Source organism: Meles meles, chromosome 11 (genome assembly GCF_922984935.1).
Source record: "Meles meles chromosome 11, mMelMel3.1 paternal haplotype, whole genome shotgun sequence".
In the NCBI taxonomy this organism is placed as follows: Eukaryota; Metazoa; Chordata; class Mammalia; order Carnivora; family Mustelidae; genus Meles; species Meles meles.
In genome coordinates this window covers 90597276-90618374 of record NC_060076.1, presented here as the reverse complement: position 1 = coordinate 90618374, position 21099 = coordinate 90597276, and the positions used below count along the sequence as shown (strand labels likewise).

Below are 21099 nucleotides of genomic sequence, written 5' to 3'. Positions count from 1 at the left end.
CCTCCCAGTTCTGTGCTGGACGCTGCCCAGCATCTGAAACCTCTTCCTGTGACTGGAAAGTTCCCACCTATGAGTCCTGGCAGGAGGCAGGAGGTCACCTCCTACTAAAGACGCTGAAAGCACCAGCCTTTCTTGCAGCAAGGGCGTCCGTGCAGACCTCAGTTCTGTCAACTGGACGCACCACCAAGGCTTGGAATTAGGAGCCGAGGCTCGGGGAAGCCGGGAGCAACAGGCATGCTGGAGGGAGGGCAGAGCACAGGGACAGGCCATGCCGAGCCTCTGCCCATGCACCGTGTCAGCCACGGCCTCACTGACTGGCTGGACAGTAGAACACCGCCTACTGTAGCCTTAAGGCAGGCTCTCCAGGCTTCCGGAGGTCCGATGAATTACCCAATATCCCATGAACTTACTCCCTTCTTACTTAAATCTGGCAGAGTTGTCATTTGTCATCTGCAAATAAGAACCCCCACATAATAACCCCCCCCACATAACAACTACTGCTAAGTCGTGGTTCCTGAGAGAATGGGAAAAGAAAGAAGTATTGTCATCTGTGTCCCCTCTCGAGGGGCCCGTCTGAGCTTCTGCAGAACCCAATGTCCTGCTCTCTAGCTTGGCCACGGGCACCTGGCAGCGAGACAGAGCCAGAAGCTGGATCCTCTGAAACCGGGCGCACGGACCAAGCCCGAGCTGAAGTTCCTTACTAGCGTCTTCATGAAGAATGGCTTGCTCAGAAAATTAAGAGGATAAATGAAATCGCAGAGGCCGTGTCTAACCTACTTCAGGGAACAAATTGTTTTAAAAGGCCTAAAAAAAAAAATGGAGTAATCAATCCTATGCAAATGAATGCTACTGATTAGCCGGTGACCACACCTGCAGGACAGACCCGCCCCCCCCACCCCAGGCCAGACACTGCCCTGGAAATGCTTGATTTGTGAGCAGTCCAAGTCATCCATCTCCTTAGAAGTAATAAAATTCAATGTTTACACAATTCATTAATTCCGAAGAATTTTTTTCTCAGTTGTTCTTAATCGGAGTTAAATAAAAATGACAGGAAACACAGGATACTGCAGTGTATCTTCCGTATCTTAGAGGAAATGACAAAAAAAAAAAAGTTCTTTCTCCCTTCTCCTTCAACAAAACAGTCAGGATAAAAAACAAACAAACAAACAAAAAACCCCAAAACACAATATATTAGCGAGTATCTACCAAAAAAAAAAAAAAAAGCTTTTAAAAAAGAAAAGGCCAAGTCCAGCCTGTCTCTTCTTTCTTCTTTGATGTGGGCTAAAGCAACAGACTGGGACACTAGTGCTCGGCACACGTGACGTTTCTTCCTCACTGGAGGCGCAAGGTCATCCACACGCCCACGAGGTAAAGCAAAGAATCTACCAGTCGCTATCGCCTCCCTTGGAGAAACCGTATTCCGTCACGGTGGACTATTAGAACACAGCCTGTTTTCTTGCTTATGTCGTGCCTCAGAGAAAATCGGGAGCTGCTGTGGCTGGAATTAGGACTTTGGCAAAGGCCCTGAATGAGCACGGCAGAGAGTGAGAACATGATTTCAAAACAAACTGAGCAAGACGCCCACTTTGCCCAGTTCAGCAAACAGAATGCACATGGGTTAAGACTTAAAAAAAAAACACACAAAAAAGGTGTACGTCGCAAGCCCAAGATCAGCGGGGGATCTTCCCAACAGACAATGTAGGAGCACTGTCAACGCGAACGCGTTCGATCTCCCAGTGTGCTTGTTAATTACAGACCCACGTGAGCCGTGCTTACGTAAGGCTGCGGGCTTTCACAAATTAGAGTTATTTCGAAGGGCTCCGATAAATAGTGTTCTTCCCCCAGAACGGCCCACGGAGGGTGGCTGACCCATGAGACACTCATCCCGATCCTTTCTTTCCTTGTGATGGATTACAGTGGTGAAGCAACACTTATTGTTCAAGAAGTTTCTGCACGGAATAGTGGTTCAACCTTTCATCTCCAGATCCAGGCTGCTCACACTCACAGCACGCCTCACATGCACAGATTCTAGAAGGGTCCCCCAAGCAGGTTTATCAGAATCTGAGAGAGGAGAAGGCCGTTTGAAACAAACTCCTTCCCATCCCACTCTGGGGCCGCGCCTCCTCGTGTGAATCCCTGGCAGAGAACTTTTTTGAGTTTTTGGAGGAGAAAAAAAAATCTAGTAAGTAAGTAACTGTGTTCTCATGATTCCGGGGAATTTTCAAAATCCCAAGAAATCACATTAGGCATGTGGTGGTGAATCTACACAGAGAAGCACTCTTGTGAGCCTACACAAAAATGTCAAAAAAAGAAGCTCACCAAATATGTAAATTGTTTGTGTTTACGGAGTTTTATAATTTCAAATTAGTAATATACTGAGGAAACTGGGTCATATCTTTATGCTTCTGTATCACTTACAGGGAAAATGCAATGATAGAATCACTTGAGATTTTTACACGTTCTATAGAGTCATAAACATATATGCGCACAGAAGATTCCGGAACATGTACACAAACTTAATATCAGTTGATTGGCAGTCTGAGACGGAAGGAGATTATATTCCAGTATATCCCTTTTCTACTTGCCTACTTTTCTACTATGCTAATGTACTACTATTTTTACTTAGAAGCGAATAGCTGAGTAAAAATAAAGTTGGTGTTCACAGAAAATGGTGCTGGAGGGCATGGTGGGGACTCATTGAGCAGAACACGGGCAGGAATGGGCACAAAACTCCTCACCTCTCCGTCTGGTCCCAGGGCAGACTCTCCTCCCTCGGCAATCTCTTCAGCCTTCTGCAAAGCAAGGTCAGACATTACACATCAATCAAGAAGATGGCTATCGGAAAGATTTCGTGGCAACTCCGTGGCCCACAAGAGCACTTCATTGCTACTCACCACCGTCCTCTAACAGAGCTTAAGTACTGACGTCTTTTATTTCCATTTCTCTTCACTGTCTGAAACAAAGTGTGTGGGATTTTTCATTTTTGTTTTTTTTTTTTCTGGCAACTTGGAGGGAGTTACTGAATGCCAGGTGTGATTCAAGCCTGGCCCACGCCAAAGATTCGTGGATGACATTTTCTAGAACCCAAAGAGCTGAAGACACGGGAGCAGCAGGGCTGAGGTCAGCGCGTGTGAGATGTCCTCGTGTCTGGCAAATCCTGACATAACCAGCCCAACTTTCTCATTCCTCTTAGCAAGTTTTCTAAAAATGTCGACCACCGGTAAACTTGGAACCGCTTCCTGGGTCATAAAAATTCAGAATCATACAACTTTCTGTGAACTCTCTGGATGTTTTCCACTCTACCTAATTGACTACTCATACCATATAGTATTTCCACGGTGGGCGCTATGAGGAAGTTGGATGCAGATACTGTGACCTCATGAAAAATTCTGTCATCGACCATTTCTTAAATATTTCAGAATCTTAGTCCATTAACCTCTATGTGCCTCAAAGACGGCCTAAATGAAAAGCTAAGATTATGTCACGTTTCGTACATACCTGAGAGGGTCTCATCTGCAATAAACACGAAAAAGTCTTAAATTTCTTTCATTCATAACAACCTTTCTGACAAGTGAAATCTTTACCATCACCTTCACAGAATTCTTATTTTAAAGTTATTGCTGGAAAGCTACACTACCACCGCGTGAGGAAAAAAAACCCACAACTTTAGTCATTTCCTTTATCAAGACATTTAAGAAAATGAGCTTTCTTCCCCTGGGCTCTTTAGTTAATTAAAAATATATATAATGATACAGAATCGATATTAACTCTACTTTGTTTACTTAAGGCATTGATTATAGAATACATTTTTGCTTTCCATGAAAAATAACTCCACTGTCTCTTGACAAAACAGCTTTTATAGAAAATGTTCCAAATCCAGCCTTTTGTCTACACAGAAGAAAAGCAGTTCCCACAAATGTTTGAAATTTTTGAAGTTTTTTCAAAATTTTCTTACAAGAAATACATGTAAGTACGTATGCCAAAGCACAAGGCATGAAAAAGTGCAGCATTTCTACCACAGAGTAGGAAATAAAATGCTCCCTTTGGTTATGACTTCCCCAGAATTTACTGATCTATGTCACCCCAAAGCTAAATGCTCCCAGGCTCGAAAGGAATGGTCGGCTTTAAAAAGCGCCCGGCCCTATGTCTTGGCTACGGACACAGAGAACAATGGCAGAAAAGCTCAGAAAGGAAACCACCCCTTCAACCAGCCCCTCACAGTTCCATTTTTTGGAATTCTCAGGCACTATACTCAGGCGACTGTTTTAATTAATGGGAAGAAGTCAATTAATCCCACCATTCTTTCCATACAAATCAGAAATAAGCTACAAATTTGGCCAACAAAGAAAATCAAATGAGACAATGGATAAGCCAATTTCCAGTATCTCGCTGGTGGAACTGCATCACCATCTCAATGAATAGTACATTAAAAAGCTTGAAGGACCATAGATAATAGATTCAGAACCATTCTCAAGGATGGTCTTCTATGAACATGCTACTGACTCGCTAGAGTGTTATCTAAAAACCACCCCACCACCAGGCCCTTCCTTTACTGAAAATCCTCTAAACTCATTTTAAAAATGAATTTGATACCAAAATAGAGACACAACGTAATATGAGATTTAAGAAACTTGGTTCTGGGACTAGAGCACCGGTGTTTGAATCCCAGCTCTGCCACTCCATACGAAAGACGTGAGCTGTGGGATCTTGAGCAAATCTCTGAGTCTTGGTTCCCTCTTCCATCAGAAAGGGACACTACCAGTCCCTCCCTCGTCAGGCGGAGGCAGGACTAGGTCATGATTTCAGGATGCACCATCCAAGGCTCCATGAAATATATATGACCAGCGCCCATCTCCACAATGTGACAGATTCAATGCTAGTCCGAGGACGGCTCCTTCATGTCCGCGAGGACTGGCTACAGCACCGCCTGAAGTCAGGGATTCCTGTGTCTGTCTTTGTCATTTGTGTGTCCCAACACCTACAAGGAGTCCTAGCCCATGAAAGGTACTACGTAGATGTTTGGTGACTGAAGGAAGGGAAGCATCTGGAACAATGCTTTCCACTTAGCACACATTCAGTGGGTCATCATTATTGGAATTAGATGCCGGTCTATCTGCAAGCCATAAAACAGTTAAGAACACACACACACATACACACACACACGCCGTCTATTTGCAAGCCATAAAACAGTTAAGAACACACACAGATGCGCGCATGTGCGCGCGCGCACACACACACACACACACACACACACACACACACCCTCACCCAACTGGCGCTCTGCGAGAGGTCTCTTGCACACCCTGAACTTATACCCAGCCCAGCTGTTACTACATGCGGTGGAAGCCAGGTGGCAGTCTTCTCTATGACAAGAGAGAGCACGTTCTCCCATCATGCCTTGGATTCTTTCAGTTGGTGACAATCTCCGGTTCTCACATCACAGGGGTGGCTTTATCCTCCCGGCTCAATCCTCTCCCCAGAAAACAAAACAAAACGAAACGCTTCCCTTTTCTTGGTTCAAGAGTAAAAGATTAACTCCAAATGAACTGCGATGGGGGCTACCACGTCTTCTACCACCTGGGGAACTTCGCATAGTTCTCTCCATCCTGCGATCACAAACACGTCCTACACAACCAGAGGAAGCCTGAGCTGGGTTTTTTCCAAGGGTCCACAACAAAACAAAACAATCTGCAGCCCTTCACCTACTAATCAAGAAGTTGGGAACTAATTAAGCTGCTGGAGGGAGGGGGAGGGCCATTCTCGTGGCAATGGGAGGGGATACGGGACACAACACTCAAAATGGAAAACAAGGTGGTTCCCCGATTTCCAAGGCCAAAGCCAATTTAGAAATTCCACTTGGGAGGCCTCGCCAAGCTGTGTCTCACCAGCCTCACCGCTACCTGTCTTCTGGCAGAAGCTATAGAAAATAATCAGCAACAGGGAGGAGAAGGCAAAGGAATCCCGAGATGGGAAAATCCCATGAAAGCCGAACCCAGGAAAATAAACCCCAGAGGGGCGCTTCACTCCCATGACCATGACGCGGGCCACAAACAGCCTCAATCTGTGAGGAAAACAGTTTCGTACCAATATTTTACAATTTTATAATTTATATTATAAAGTGAGTGCATTTGACCTCCCAGCAGGGGTTCTTCCGCTCCCCTAAAACAACATTTGAAAGTGCGGGCAACTTCAAGGCTCGTTCTGTTTTAGGGGAAACCGAAGTGTCCAGAAACCACCTGGGTTACTTATACTGTCATTTAAGTGGATCTCTGAGCATGAAGACAGGTGATCGGGCAATAAAAAAGATCCAAGAACATCACATTAACAGGCAATTGCACATTACTTTGGTTGCACCCTGCAACGAAAGCCAATTCCAACATTTTTGACTCAAGTAACCGGTCAATCCAGTTAAGCAGGACTTTGATCCAAACTTCTGTTTTCACCCATTTTGATACTGGACTAATCTAATGACTGATCACCATGGAACCGCATTCACCTGCCGTTACCGGAGTCCCTACACTCAAAATGCCCAGCATTACCTTAGAGCCTTTCAGGCACACCTGGGTGGTTCAGTCAGTTAAGCATCTGACTCTTGGTTTCGGCTCAGGTCATGATCTCAGGGTTGTGAGATCGAGCCCCGCACCAGGCTCTGCACTCAGGGTGGAGTCGGCTTGGAATTCTCTCCCTCACCCGATCTCCCTCCCCTTGCCCATGCTCTCTGTCTCTCTATAAAAAATAAAGAAATCTTTGGGAAAAAAAAAAGAAAAAGAAACTTTTCCTTTCACCTGTGAAATTCCCCTTGTAAGGGAAAGTCTTCACCTTGGGGACAAACGGGAGAGAGAAAAGAATTGAGAAGAACAGGAGAGTGACTTGAATTGCCATGGAATATCTCAATGACGTCACTGCTTTGCCTCTCATGCTCTTTTCACCAAAAATTATACCGAGAGGTTTTTCTGATTTGCTGCTATCTAAAAAGGGTAAAAACACACTTCCCGTTGCTCTACTGACCAGTGTAGAATTCTGTGCCAGAAAGAGCCCCCCTCCAAAATGTCACAGTCCTGAAATGTGCTTTATAACAGCATTTTCTGAGAAAGAGAATAAAAGAACTTTCAGAAGGAAGAGCAAACACCATGATGAAAAAAATACTTGGCACAGCGGTCCCCACGGATTCTCTGCTGGTTCCTGCTAGTGTCATGAGTTTCCAAGAAATGTCACACATTCGCAACAAGGGTGTAGTTCTGTTGGTATATGCTGCATTGGAAGATCTGGAAGAGGGAATTAAATATTTATTTCCGGCCTGAAGTCAACCGCTCAGGAGGCAGAACCCGTGAAGGGACTAGACTTCTCAGTAGGCTGGACGTGGGAGGTGTTGTAGGGGGCGGTGAGCCTGGGCTCCTAACCAGAGCTTAAGGAAAAACACCCTCAAGTTACACAAGGACCACCTGATTACCACCTGAAACCACTGCAAATGAGGGGCCCCACAATTAGAAAATTCTGTGTGGTTATGAAGGGGCGGCGGGAGGGGGTGGGGTGGGGTGGGAGGTTGAGGAACCAGGTGGTGGGTAATAGGGAGGGCACGTACTGCATGGAGCACTGGGTGTGATGCCAAAACAATGAACATTGTTATGCTGTAAATAAGCAAATAAAAATAAATAAATTAATTAAAAAAAAAAAAAAAGAAAATTCTCTGTGTCAGAGCTAGCGAGGGAGGGTAAGCGGAGTCCAGCAAAAAGGGTAAATCCTCATTTCCAACCGCATCCCTCAATGGTCAAAGAACCTGTCACTGTCTGAAAAGACATCCTACCCAATGCCTAACTGATCCTAAACTGGGGGGAAAAATGGTAGCCAAACATTTATTTCTCTTGACATCATCGCAAATATATAACATGGGAAAAAAGAAGATTTTATTAAAAAAAAAAACCCTTAGAACCATGTTTCAACAATTGCTAGCCTATGTTTATACCACAGGATTGTTTGGTAAAATAACTACTACTTACTGAGCATTTACTATGTGCCCAGGTACCTTCTAAATGCTCTAGATACATTTGGCCATGTAATCCCATCACCTCACAGATCAGGAGACTGAAGCACCAGGCAACCGATCTTTTAAGGAAATATTCTATAAGGGAACAAAAGCACATCAGTAGGGTATGTTTTCTGACGCAGTGAGGAACTTAGAAGGCTGTAGACAGACCTGAGTTCTTGGGTGGTGGCCCAATTTTCTACATCAGCACACTCAAGCCTATCTGTACACACCCTGGTGGCTTGATTAGCCCCGTGCCCCTTTTCATCCTGTAGTTCACCCTGCAGATCTTAGAGAACAATCAAGAAAGAGGACAGAGACCTCAAGGTCATGCTGAGGGCACGTCGGAGTCCATTAATCCTGTCGCCCAGCAAAAGCTGGTTTCACATCATGGATATTTCACTACTTTGCAAATTACTCCTCCTCGAACACCTAGGTAGATACACATAGTTTGCTTCCTTTTCCTCCACTTCAAGGGCATTAATGGAAGACCGGGCTGAGAGCAGTAAGTTCCAGAATGACTCATAAACGTATACTTCGTAGCAGCGGCTCTCATGGAGAGAACAGAGGTGCAAACACGCTCGTGGCAGGTTCAAAGAAACCCACTCTCCTGGTCAGCAACAACAAGGAATTGTAATATACTTCCCCAGAAAGAGAGATACCTTCTCAGTTACACTGGGGCAATATTAAAAATAAAAATAATAATAATAATAATAATAATAATAATCCTTTTCCAGTGAAATCCCAAGTTCAACCGATAACATGTTGGACAGAGGTACCTGCGGCCCAGCTGCCCCTACACCTGTTGCCACAGCACAGCGCCGTCCGTCCAGTGGGTCACGAGAAACAAAGGCTTATTGAGGCCTTACTTAATCGCAAAAAACACACTCCAGATAGGCACAGCATCATATTCGATTCCATGGGAAGAGCTGAAAGGGTCAGCCCAGACTATTTAAGCTTCTGAACACGGCCATCCTCCCCAACAGAGAAGCCGCAACAAGCCACCCTCAATCATCCACTCTAACGGAGGGGAGAATGACAGATAACCCGGACTGTCCAATAACCGGCTTCTGAAAGCAACCATTTCCTCCTTTGCACTTGAATAAAGGTACATCTGGAATTAGGTGACTCGCTTTGAGCCAAATCTCAAACCCCCAGGAAAGAGATGGTTTTCAGGAAGGACTGGGGGGCATGGGGGGCGGGAAGGGCCAGGTCTCTTCGGTTTCCTTCCTCATCCCATCTGTCCCAGCAAGAAGGCTCTAGAAGGAAATCCTGCCTCTCCTAGGTCCTGCTGAGGGCAGGGTGAGCCCAAATGCTAGGGAAGGCACACCAGGGAAGAGGCAGAGCTGATGAGAAAGTCATGATTCTCCTCACTCAGTCACGTGAGCTAACCAGCGGGAGCCCCCGGGAGCGTCCTGTCTGGCAGAGGGGAGCGGGACTGGCTTTGGTAATGATCATTCATTTGCCAGGAAATCAGGCTCCCCTCCCCCCCAAGTCTGGCTCCCAGTGTTCCTTCACAGCGTTCATCACGGTTTACGGTGATCTCTTTGGGTATGTGTTTGATCAATGTTTATGTGTCTTTCGCTCTCCGGTGGAACTGAGAGAGAGGGCAAGTGTACTCTTCCTCCACATCTCCCTCCTTCTCCCCCAGCACTGAGCTCTCTGCCTGGCTCACGGTAAGCATCCAGGTAATATGCGCCACACAAATGGATAAAGAGAAAGAGTATCGGCCATCGGCAAACCCAAAGGCAGGGCTTGGGAAGTAGAGAGCCTAGAGATCACGTGGGGTTGGCAGCACCAGTAAAAATGTTATGACAGGTTCCTGCCTTGTACAGATTAACCGAAAATAGAGGCACAATCACTACCACTCAATGATATATCCTTCTTTGCTGACAATGATATAACCATCTAATATCATGACAGAAATCTAGTAATTATAAGCCAGAAGCACAAATCTGGGCCATTAGCTTTTAATCACACACAAAAAGTAGAATCTGAACTTTAGTACCGAAAACACCAACAGTGACCTTTTGTAACCTGTGCAAAAGACATCTCCGCGTTAGGAAAAACGAAAACCATCACTTCACAGGGTCCCCTTGTGGAATGTTACAGAATCCCACCTGTATGCCCATGTGCTCTCTCCTGACTCTGAACACGTCCTGGAATTCTGCAAAGTCTGTAACGCTACCTTGACAAGAAAATGAGGTATTTCTCACCGACAAAATTGTCTAAATCCGAGCCCTGAGTCATCCCTTGTTCATCTTCACAATGCAGGAAGCGATCTTATACCTAAGGAGTCAGGGGCAAGGAGGCGCCTTCTCCATCATTCATCCCACCCCCTTAATTACGAAGCAGGTATGAGAATTCAGGAGCCATGAAATTAATTATTTTTTTGAAAAACATTTTGTTCAGTGATTCAGTGCAGAGAATACATGATGAATGCCGCCCAGCCTGGCTCCTCACGACCCGATGAAGACTTCCTGGTTCCTGTGGACGTTGGGCATCCACGCCGCTCAGGATCCGCCATGAAAACCAAATGTGAACCAAGAACCAAACCACCAGACCACTCAAGCTTCCAAGAGGACCTACATTCACAGGTCAACCCAGGCCACGTACACCTGTATCCAGATTACAATAGCCGCAGAGCTGAGAGTCTAAATCTCATCCTTCCCTTTCCTCGCTGATTAGGATCTATTTTACACGAAACCATTTACTGTCCTCTGTCACGACCGAAAACCCTGGTCGGCCCACTCACCTTGGCGCCACAACAGGGCAGCTGAACTGAATGCACCATTTGGGCATTGCTGTCCATCTGAACAAACAGGCTCAAACAGGCTCTGACAATATCCGGAGCCATCCCTCACCCCTTCCTCGGGTTCTTTCCAACAACACTTTGCATTTTCCGCTCCATGTTCAAGGCCCTGCCACACTGGCGTTAACCTCAAGCAAACACACATGTGTGCCCATGTTTTTCCTTTTTCTATTGACCATGTATGCTTCATTTTGAAACATGCTATGGAACAAGGAAAACGTGGACTGGAGTGTTTCAGTTCACTTCCTACTCCTTACACGCTCATCTCCAACATTCTCTCTGGTGTGCCTGGCTCCCTCCCTCACACCGTTGTGCCTGGCTCCCTCCCTCACACCGTTGTGCCTGGTTCCCTCCCTCACACCGTTGTGCCTGGTTCCGTCCCTCACACCATTGTGCCTGGTTCCCTCCATCACACCGGTGTACCTGGCTCCCTCCCTCACATCGTTGTGCCTGGCTCCCTCCCTCACACCGTTGTGCCTGTTTCCCTCCCTCACACCGTTGTGCCTGGCTCCCTCCATCACACCGGTGTACCTGGCTCCCTCCCTCACACCGTTGTGCCTGGCTCCCTCCCTCACACCGTTGTGCCTGGTTCCCTCCCTCACACCGTTGTGCCTGGTTCCCTCCCTCACACCATTGAGCCTGGTTCCCTCCATCACACCGTTGTGCCTGGTTCCCTCCCTCACACCATTGTGCCTGGTTCCCTCCATCACACCGGTGTACCTGGTTCCCTCCATCACACCGGTGTACCTGGTTCCCTCCCTCACACCATGCCGCCCACTTGCGTAAGCATTTTTTGCAATTCGGTCACCTGAATCTTCCACCAGGTCAGGAAGGAGTTCGTGTGAAAGAGTCTTCAAGTGGCCCCTGAACACGCGCACGCCCCCCACCAACTTGGCTGCCGCCATCAGGCACTCACCTTCTTCCTCCTCCTCCTCTTCTTCTTCTCTTTTGCCGCTTGGGCTTGCTTGTGCTCCCAGACCAGGTTGGTCAGGTTAGCCACATACTCATCGGTCTGCTGCAGAAGGTAAGCTAAACGCCGGTCTTTCTTTTGATCGATCAGTTTTCTGTAGCCCTCTTCATCTTCAGCCTATTAAGGAAAGAAGGACATGATGAGAGCACAATAAAGACATACACAGCTCCACTCTCCACTCAGCACTCCCCATCACCATCTGAATGCTGACGGCTGGTGGGTGCCGTGAACGGAATGACCCAGGCTGCGGGAGTGACTGTGCGCGGTCCAGGATGGTTGGGGTAGGGTAGGGGGGCATGCCTGGGAGGGCATTGCCCACCCGAGTCCCAGGACATGGGCTCTGTGGCAAAGTCAGGACCCAAAACAACACTATTTGTCAGTGTGGGCAAGCACTCTGACTCAGCTCTGTGTTTTTCTAGGTTTCTTAGCCCAAAACAAAAAGAGAGAGAGAGATGCTCGAATTTGACAATTCATCATCCAAAGTGTATCCTTCCCTTGGAAGCATGGAAATTCTCAAGAATAACCCAAAGTGGAGAGAGGAGTATAGTCTGTCAGGTGACCAACACCAAGCAACCCAAATGAACTCATGATGGCTCCCGTCTCACCGCTACCCTCCCTGCCGTTCCTCTCCCCAGTCCCAAGCTGGGCTATCCTGCAGCCAATTCCAGACATATCATTGTTTCATTTGGAAACATTTCATCGAGCACTTCTAAGGGCAAAGACCCTAATGGACTTTGACAAGTGTAACTTCTTGTATGCAAAAGCATGACAAACCGGGCGGTTGACAGGAAATGTCAGATCTGGGGGGACTTTTGTCACAGGCTGGCAGGGCGGGCCGAGGTGACCACAGGCAAGGCGTTTAGCACCCAGAGTCTGATACTGCTGAGCGATAAAACAGATTCAGTCATTTCCACCTCTGCCTCCATTAAGCAACATCATGAGGTTAAATGCCATAAAAACTAATGTCCTTGGAGCCGTTGCAGGAGAAATCTTTCTTATACGTCCCAATAGAAGGACATCCCAAAATATTTCCCTCGTGTGACTCAGGATAAAAGGGACATGTCACAAAATCCTCCAGAGGCCAGGGCACTGCAGCCCAGCCGAGGATCTTCCGTCCAGTGTCTCCCCGAGTGACAGGCGTTTTATCACTCGGTCTAGTGCTGTCTGCCCCGTGGATGAGCAGGAACCCCAAATGCTATTATAACTCTAATTGCTTTTGGTTATGGTTGATCTCACTTGAAGAAAGAGTGATAAAAAACTTCAGTTTCTCTGTTATCTCTATATTCCATCATTTAATTGCAAAAATTAATGATTTGCAAATGCCTAATCATTAGCGTCAAGCCAATCTGTTACTGAGGTTCTAATATAGTTTCGCTCCAGCTGAATCAGACAAATCTGCTTCGTACTCAGATCCCTAGAAAAGGGCCTCCCTGGCTGGGTGGAAATCTCGTGGACAGTCTTCTCCTTCCCAGGGGAGAAAAACAGGGGAGGGGGAAGGGAGGTAGGAGAAGATGGTAAGGTTTAGTGTACCTGGACGCAGAGTCTTTTGAAATATGCTTACTCTCTGGAATCCAAAAAAGGTAATGAAAACAAAATGCAAACCACCAGACCACCAAAGAAGACAGTGTCACTCGGAATTTTCCAGGGACATAATTACGGGTCAAGGCTAACGATTTCATCTCCATCCCATAGTCCGGCATTATGTCCCAGATACATAGGTCTCCTATCATTATAGATCACACACACTTTTCTAAAATCCACAGTGTGCTCTGAGGTCCAATTCCAAAAACGAATGGTCAATAAAACCAGACACCCAGGCCAGCGATGTGAACCGTCCCTTCTGGATTTATCTCCCCATTAAAAAAACAACATCACAAAGGAAATGATCCATGAAGACCATCTGACAATAACACAGCCATAACCAAAAAAGTAACATTTCAAAATTAACTTAAAAATCACTTTTTACACTAGAAGGGAGAAATTTCTACCATTAAAAAAAAAAAGGGTTAAGCACTAGGGGCTTCAAGAAACGGACCTTCTTGGAGTCTAAGACACAAGTTAATGACACCTTTGCTCAAAACAACTTGTGTCCTTAGTCTCAAAGAGGCACTATTTTAATAACAATCATATTAGTCCTTCCAGACCTAGTTGTTAAATGCCCTGCAAACTGCGGTGCCTGCCTCGATGGGAGACGCTATATTCTACACAGCAAGGCTACCCCAGGACACGGAAATATTACATACTCGTCAGCTGTGGCCCTGGGTTTGCGGCATGCGTTGTCCGGGAAGGAGATGTTTTTACTCCACCCGTACGAAGTTCAAAGGGGCCTGCTCATATATTTGACAAGCTGCTTTAACCCACCTTTGAGATGGTGTATTTACATTCTCAATACAGGTGCACATGGGAACCCCACCGCCCATGGTCCCCGCAGGCGAGCCCCTTACCATCAGTCTCCGCATTCTCTCCTTTTCGATCCGTTCCGTCTCTTTTTTCTGCTCTCTTTCCGTGTTGGCGTGCCAAGTTGCCACTGCTTTGGACAGCTTCTGGATCTTCCCGGCCACAGACCGGTGGTACTCCTTAAAATCTTTTGCATGCTGCAGAATGCTGTTGAGGTATTCCTATAGGACCCGAACGGAGGAGAGAAAACGATCCTTAAAGCCTACTTCCCAATGTCATCTGAGGTTTCCGTGGAGCCCAAGAAAACGCTCAGGGCGTCTTTCACAACAGCGGAAGACTAGAATCTTCTGTGGGGCAGGTGCCCTGGGATGTCTCTTGGTAGCTGAGCTGCGCGATTTGGGGCTAGTGGGAAAAGCAGCCTCTGGGAGGAGGCGCCAGCTTGTAAGGGAAGCCTCTAGGACCTCAAGGATAGGGCCTCGTGAAAACTGCTAGATCAGGCACTGACAGAAGCCTGCAAACTGGGCAAGGATAAGACTGAAAGCAAACCACCCTCCCATCAACCCGAGGGAGGTGGCCACTTCCAGGGAGAGCAGGTCCTAAAGCTATGCCTCCTTCTGCTCTAACTCAGATGTCTTAGGACTGTGACTTGAAATACGGTGAAGGGGCAGCTGAACTCACCGCAGAGGATTTGGAGCAGTTTTTTAAAGACAGGAGAGGAAACGTGTACCCATGAACGTTAACATTTTTCAAAACGAAACGAAGCCGGGCACTAAATTAAGCCCAGGAAAACAAGCACAATGTATGGGATTGCATCGCAAAATCAGATCCGCCATCAAACGTCTTCCAAATGCCTAGAAAAGGGATGTTTTAAAATATCTGCCCCTAGGAGACCTCCAGATGGGCCCTGGAAAAGCCCAGGAGACTGTATTTATATTTGCTATAAAAATAACCACTTGCTCTCTTCTTTCCTTTTCCAAGTTCCCACTCCGGGAGCCTTTGCCCTCTGGCAACCGGCCTGTGCCCATTTAGCAGGCAGCCGCAGGCGGGATGGTGAGGACGACGCCTGCCTCGTATCCAGAAGGCAGGGCCCTCCACCTCCTCCCAGCCACAGGGGGCCGCAGACAGGCCACCCACCCACCCCCATGGTCTGTTCTCCAGTCCTCCTGCCTCCGCCGCCAGAGGGTTCGGTCAGGGTGTCTCTGCCACCGTGGGGGTGCAGGGTCCAGCCCCCCCGTACCTGGTGCTTTTGCCGGCGTTTCCTCTCCTGTTCAATCTTCTGCTGCTTCTCCAGCTTCTCCGTCATGCGGGCCTCTCGCAGGGTCTGGCGCTTGCTCCGCTTGTAGGCTTTGGAGTTAAGGGCTGTCTCCAGGGTCGTGTCCCGTCGCATGCAGGCCACCACCTCCTGTCTCAGCTGTCAAGGGGCGGGGGGTGGGGGAGAGCGGTTGGAGAGCCTGTCCCCAGATGCAAGGCCCGGCTTCCGGGCCCTGCGCTGCTCCAGCTCCTGGTTAGTGGAGGCACACGGCGGACTCTAGAAGGTTCAGCACCCCAGGTGGCCTTTTTGTAAATGAAGGGACTACACCATGCGAAATCTATGGGGTATTTTCAAAGATAGCATAAGTTTTCTTTCCAAGATATTCAGATCAGGGGAAACACACACACACACACACACACACACACACACACACTTACAGCACTGTTAACACTACAAAAAAACCAGACGCTGACTTGGGTTTTAAATAAATTAATTCATTCTGCTTAATTATTCTAATGGTATTAATTAGCTAATGATCTTCTGAAATATTTGACTTCATTTTAAGTGCCACAGTAACATTCTCTTTGTGTCTAAAGATTAACTTTAATGCTGCTCTGTTAAAAAAAGAGTGGAGAAATGACTTCCTGTTCGCGTACAGGAGCGGCAGGCACTCACCCAGTATTGGTTCAATGTTCATGCTCGTACGGAAGATGGGACGCACGGGCGCTGACTTCCCCCCACTCCCAATAATCATATCCTTGGAGATATTTACATTTCACACTTTATCATGGAGTTCCTTTAGATTATCATTAATATGATGTCTTTTTTTTTTTTAAGATTTTATTTATTTATTTGACACAGAGAGAGACACAGCAAGAGAGGGAACACAAGCAGGAGGAGTGGGAGAGGGAGAAGCAGGGAGCCCGATGCAAGGCTCCATCCCAGGACCCTGGGATCATGACCTGAGCCGAAGGCAGACAGACGCTTAACGACTGAGCCACCCAGGCGCCCCTAGATTATCATCAATATGATGTCCTATCCACGTTGTATGTTATGTGGTGGCAGCCGGGGATGGGGTTAGGCATATACATTAAAATAATAATTCAACTGAACCTCAACTCAGCATCGATTACAGTTAGTTCACTGGGAAGCTTCATAGATCGTGGATTTTTCTACAACATCAAGCAAAAAATCAGAGACCAATAAGAGTCCGGCATAGTGAAGCGAATCGGACTATAATCTCACTTGTGAAAATATGCTTGGTTATTAATCATTTAACAATACTGGATCAAGCACTTTATCAATGTGTTGTAGGACATCACCTATAAGAAAGGAAATGAGTAGGACTCAGAGCTTTTAATTTTCTTTCTTTTCGACTTCCAGCTGAAATCTGCTCCCATGGAACTATGGCCAGCTAGCACCCCACCGCCACGGACATTATAACCAAGAGGGCAAATGCACTCCCGGGTTCATGGGACAGTAGCAAGTGGGGTAGCTTTGCGATTTCAGTCACTTCCTGCAACAGACCAAGTCATGCAATTCTATACTTCCAAACTACTTTCATTCATTAATAATTCATTTTGCACGCCCCGAGACTTTCACCAACCCAACCCACCCGCCTGAGGAGCACATGTCCCTTTTCCCCTTTGGCTTAAATGAGGCAGTGTGCGGATCGGGTGACCTGCACCTGTTGGGTCCACAAAGCAAAACTCATCGATGTAACAGTTTGCTCTCCTTCATTTCTCTAGTAACTGAGATGATAAAACAGCTCACGGCGCCAGCTCTGATTCACCAGCGACCACTAAGAACCACAGGAAGAACCACGATCAGTCACCACGTGCGGGTCTGATGGGGTTAAACGGTTTTACATGTTTCTGTAAATGATGAGTTACTCATTTCGCAGAGTGGCTATCATATTTGTTAAAATGATTTTCATCATCACGGCTCAGATTTTACATTCATGTTTACAAAAGAGGGTCTGGTCCTGCTCTCCCATGCTTTTGTTGGGAAGCTATCCCATTCGTTCTCGAGGTTTCATTCACAGTAACAAAATGCCATTACTCTGACTTTGGAAACCATAATATTGGGGGGGGGGTGTCTCTGATATACAGAAGCACAAAAAAAAAAAAAAAAAAGAAGAAGAAACAAATCAGTCTTCATTACTTTGAGCTCTATGCAGCCAGTCTAAAAGATATGCTGTTTTACTAAGTTTCTATCCTTATAACAATATTGAACAGACGTACATCTCTTTCCAAAGTCTCAGATTCGCTGGGGAAAAGGCATTACCTGACGCTGAAAATTGAGTAACCGAAGTGCTTTCAGTTCCACCGTTGCTTTGGTTCGTAAATCTGGTGGCAAAGAGCCAGGCAGATTTTCCAGTTCTTGTATCCTATGAGCTATGCGAGCCTGGAGCCTAGAGGAGACAATGACATGAGGGAAGGGGGAGGTGGAAATACACATTACGACTTAGCCTTAATGATAAGCAAGAACCCTCAGTGGGTCTAAGTTCCTGGCAAGACACATTTCAGATGTTGCCGGCCGGCCGATTTCTGACACCCAACTAGAGTTTCTGTTAAACAGAGAAGAGCTACCTTCGCATGAATACAGACAGGGGCTACGTGTTACGGGACACTCTGACCTTCTTCATTAAGCTCTCTCTAACACCCACAAGAAGGGCCCGTGATACACCAAGGAGGGAAGTCAAGTGTCACAGCTCGCCCTGAACAGAGAGAAATCGAGAAACAGGACGGCGGGATTGGCTCCCGAACGCCCCGCTGGTCAGAGCGCAGATCCTGAGATCTCTTCCTAAGATCTAGGCCTGTCCCAGGCAACCGGGCCATTTGCCCTCCTTGCCAAGACGCTGATGACAACAGCCGTTTAAGCTGAGTGAACAAGAGCCCTTTTAGGGGCTGCTGAGGCCACAGAAATCAGCCAACCCAAAACATTCAGAGAGAGCCCTGCCAACCACAACCACTTCCTCTGTGAGCCGGGCTTGTCTGAAAAAAGAAGAGGCAAATTAGGCATTTTTAAAAATCAGGGTTGGGGCAGCAGAGGATGGTAAAGTAACAGTGTTTAAAAACTGTGAATTTCTGGGGGGCCTAGGTGGCTCAGTCGGCTAAGCATCTGCCTTGGGCTCGGGTTATGATCTCAGGGTCCTGGGATCAAGCCCTGCATGGGGCTCCCTGCTCAGCGGGGAGCCTGCTTCTCCCTCTCCTGCTCCCCGTTTGTGCTCTCTCTCGCTCGTTTTCTCTGCCAAATAAATAAATAAAACCTTAAAAAAATAAAAAATAAAAACTATGAACTTCTAGAGAAGGATTGCTGCAGGATTCTCATCTCAGACATCCTCGAAACTATAACTGCAGGTCCTTCTTCATAATAAAGACAGAAAAAAAGAGAAAAGACATCCCACTTTCTTCACTCAGTTGGGATACTTTTACTGTTACCCATATACACTGGCTTCAGGTTCGCCTGGATCCTGTCCTGACAAATAATTACATGCCATTTAAATCTATTTTTAGAACTACTTCCCTCCAAACGTGGGGCAGGAGCGTCTTGGAATAGATTTCATGGAGAGCAGCAAAAGGCAGTAAGTTAAACTAAGTTAACACTAAGTACACTACGGTGTAGCTAATGCACAATTTTAATTCTCCCTCCCTCCCTCTCTCCTTCTGTCTCTATCTCGGTCACACGCACGCACACACGCACGCACACACACACCCCTACAAGGTAAATGTTGTAATGGTCCCATCTTCCCGATGAGAAAATCCAGGTCTGGAGATAGCAAGCAACAGGCAGACTGCACAGTGAAGGAGGGAGCCCAGACAGGAGTCCTCATTTACCTGACTCCCCGCAGTGACACCCTAGATAACGAATATCCACTTCCTAACTGCAGCGGCGGGACCTTCAACTATAAAAGCTGATAATTAAAGATTTTTGTAAAAATTCGTATTTTTACAGCGGGGTGCCTGGCTGGCTCAGTCAGTGGAGGCTGTGACGCTTGGTCTCAGGGTTGTAAGTTCAAGCCCCTTGGGTGTAGAGATTACTTAAAAAATAAAACCTTAAAAAAAAAGTAAAATAACTAAACACAAATCTGTATCACGGTTTTGTCAGCTTTTAAGATGCTGTGTGTTAACACGAGAAAGTAAAATCTTGTCTGACCTAGATGTCACAAAATATCATAATACTTCAATTAGCCCAAATATCACAACGAATACTTTAAAAAACAAAAACAAAAAACTAATAGCTGTTTTCTCTGGTAGAAAAGGAAATGGGATTTTTTTCAAAACTTCAAAAATGATAGTAAGAGAAACACATCATTTTTTTTCACTGACTTCACTGCAAACAATATTATGACAGATTCCTATCTTATTTGGTACACACACATTATTAATTCTGATTTCCTGACTGATTCATCGTCATAATGTGCTATTAGTAGTACTGTTGCTGTTATCCCGCTGTTTCAGCCGCACGTGCCAACACAAGCGATCACACCTGTAAGTGGCGCCTCTCTCCTCTTTGCAACAGACTAAACATCTGCGAGTGCAAACAACAGTAAACTTCCATCAGTTTTGACATAAAAAAAATAAGTAAATAAAATAAAAAATAATCAACTTCCACCATTTTCCTCTTTTCATCAAATTGTTCAGACTTACCCGACATTCTTTCACATTCCTATTGATACTCATGGGATCATTATCATGTTTTTAAAAATTTTTTTTTTCATTTTTCACTGTAGGAACAAAGGTCCATTTCATTTGTCCAATTCAATTTTTTAAATAGTGATGTAGCCCCAAATCTCCAACTATAGCCAAAGATGATGCATCTTAACTACAAGTTTGACAGAAAAACCTATTACTTTTTTTAAAAAAATGTAATTTATTATTTTTATTATTTTTTAAAGATTTTATTTATTTATTTATTTGACAGACAGAGATCACAAGTAGGCAGAGAGGCAGGCAGAGAGAGAGGGAGAAGCAGGCTCCCTGCTGAGCAGAGAGCCTGATGCGGGGCTCGATCCCAGGACCCTGAGATCATGACCTGAGCCGAAGGCAGAGGCTTTAACCCACTGAGCCACCCAGGTGCCCCCAAATATGTAATTTAAATGGGGGAAAAAAAAAAAACCCTGAAGAGAACAACTTTATTCATGCAGAACGAAGGCCATCCTATAGGAAAATTAGTGATGAGAGCCAATGATTTCATCAGGCTCCTTCCCTGGTTCTAGACTGACTGTAGACCTTTTTCATCTGAATATCCCAGAACTCCAACCATCCTTGGTGCTCTGGTTTCCTCTCTTTGACAAAGAGGGTCAGGTGCGAAATTAGAGGCATAGCTGCTTTTCCTTAATCTTCCAAAGGTCTGTGGAAATAGGACTAAACAAATAATCTTAGGACAACGGGGCTGAGAGCACAAAGATTAAGTCACAGGGACCAGGATGGGATGGAGGGAGGTGGGGAGTCGGAGTAGGTGGGAGCTGGTGCGGGGTCGGTGGGGGGGGACTTCTTCCTGAAACATCTGCTTCTCCAAAGGGCCTAGTGATTTGTCAGTGAATCTCAGCTTCCCCAGCACAAAAGAATCTTTCTTTTATGAAAGGGAGGCAAGAAGTGCAAAGTGGGAACATTTAAACTGCACAATAGGAAAGGGAGATT

At 46.2% G+C, this 21099-nt stretch overlaps 1 protein-coding gene across 9 annotated transcripts in view; it reads right to left on the bottom strand.

The window, feature by feature from the left end:
- Window positions 1-21099, bottom strand: part of SMARCA2 (SWI/SNF related, matrix associated, actin dependent regulator of chromatin, subfamily a, member 2) — a 179600-nt gene that overhangs the window by 123440 nt on the left and 35061 nt on the right. For all 9 annotated transcript variants that reach the window (XM_046023940.1, XM_046023944.1, XM_046023941.1 and 6 more), the window contains 5 exons: window positions 17741-17867; window positions 15440-15613; window positions 14250-14423; window positions 11752-11922; window positions 2739-2792 (listed from right to left, as the gene is read on the bottom strand). In XM_046023940.1, coding sequence (XP_045879896.1) covers window positions 2739-2792; window positions 11752-11922; window positions 14250-14423; window positions 15440-15613; window positions 17741-17867 — 700 coding nt within the window. The remainder of the gene's footprint in view (window positions 1-2738; window positions 2793-11751; window positions 11923-14249; window positions 14424-15439; window positions 15614-17740; window positions 17868-21099) is intronic.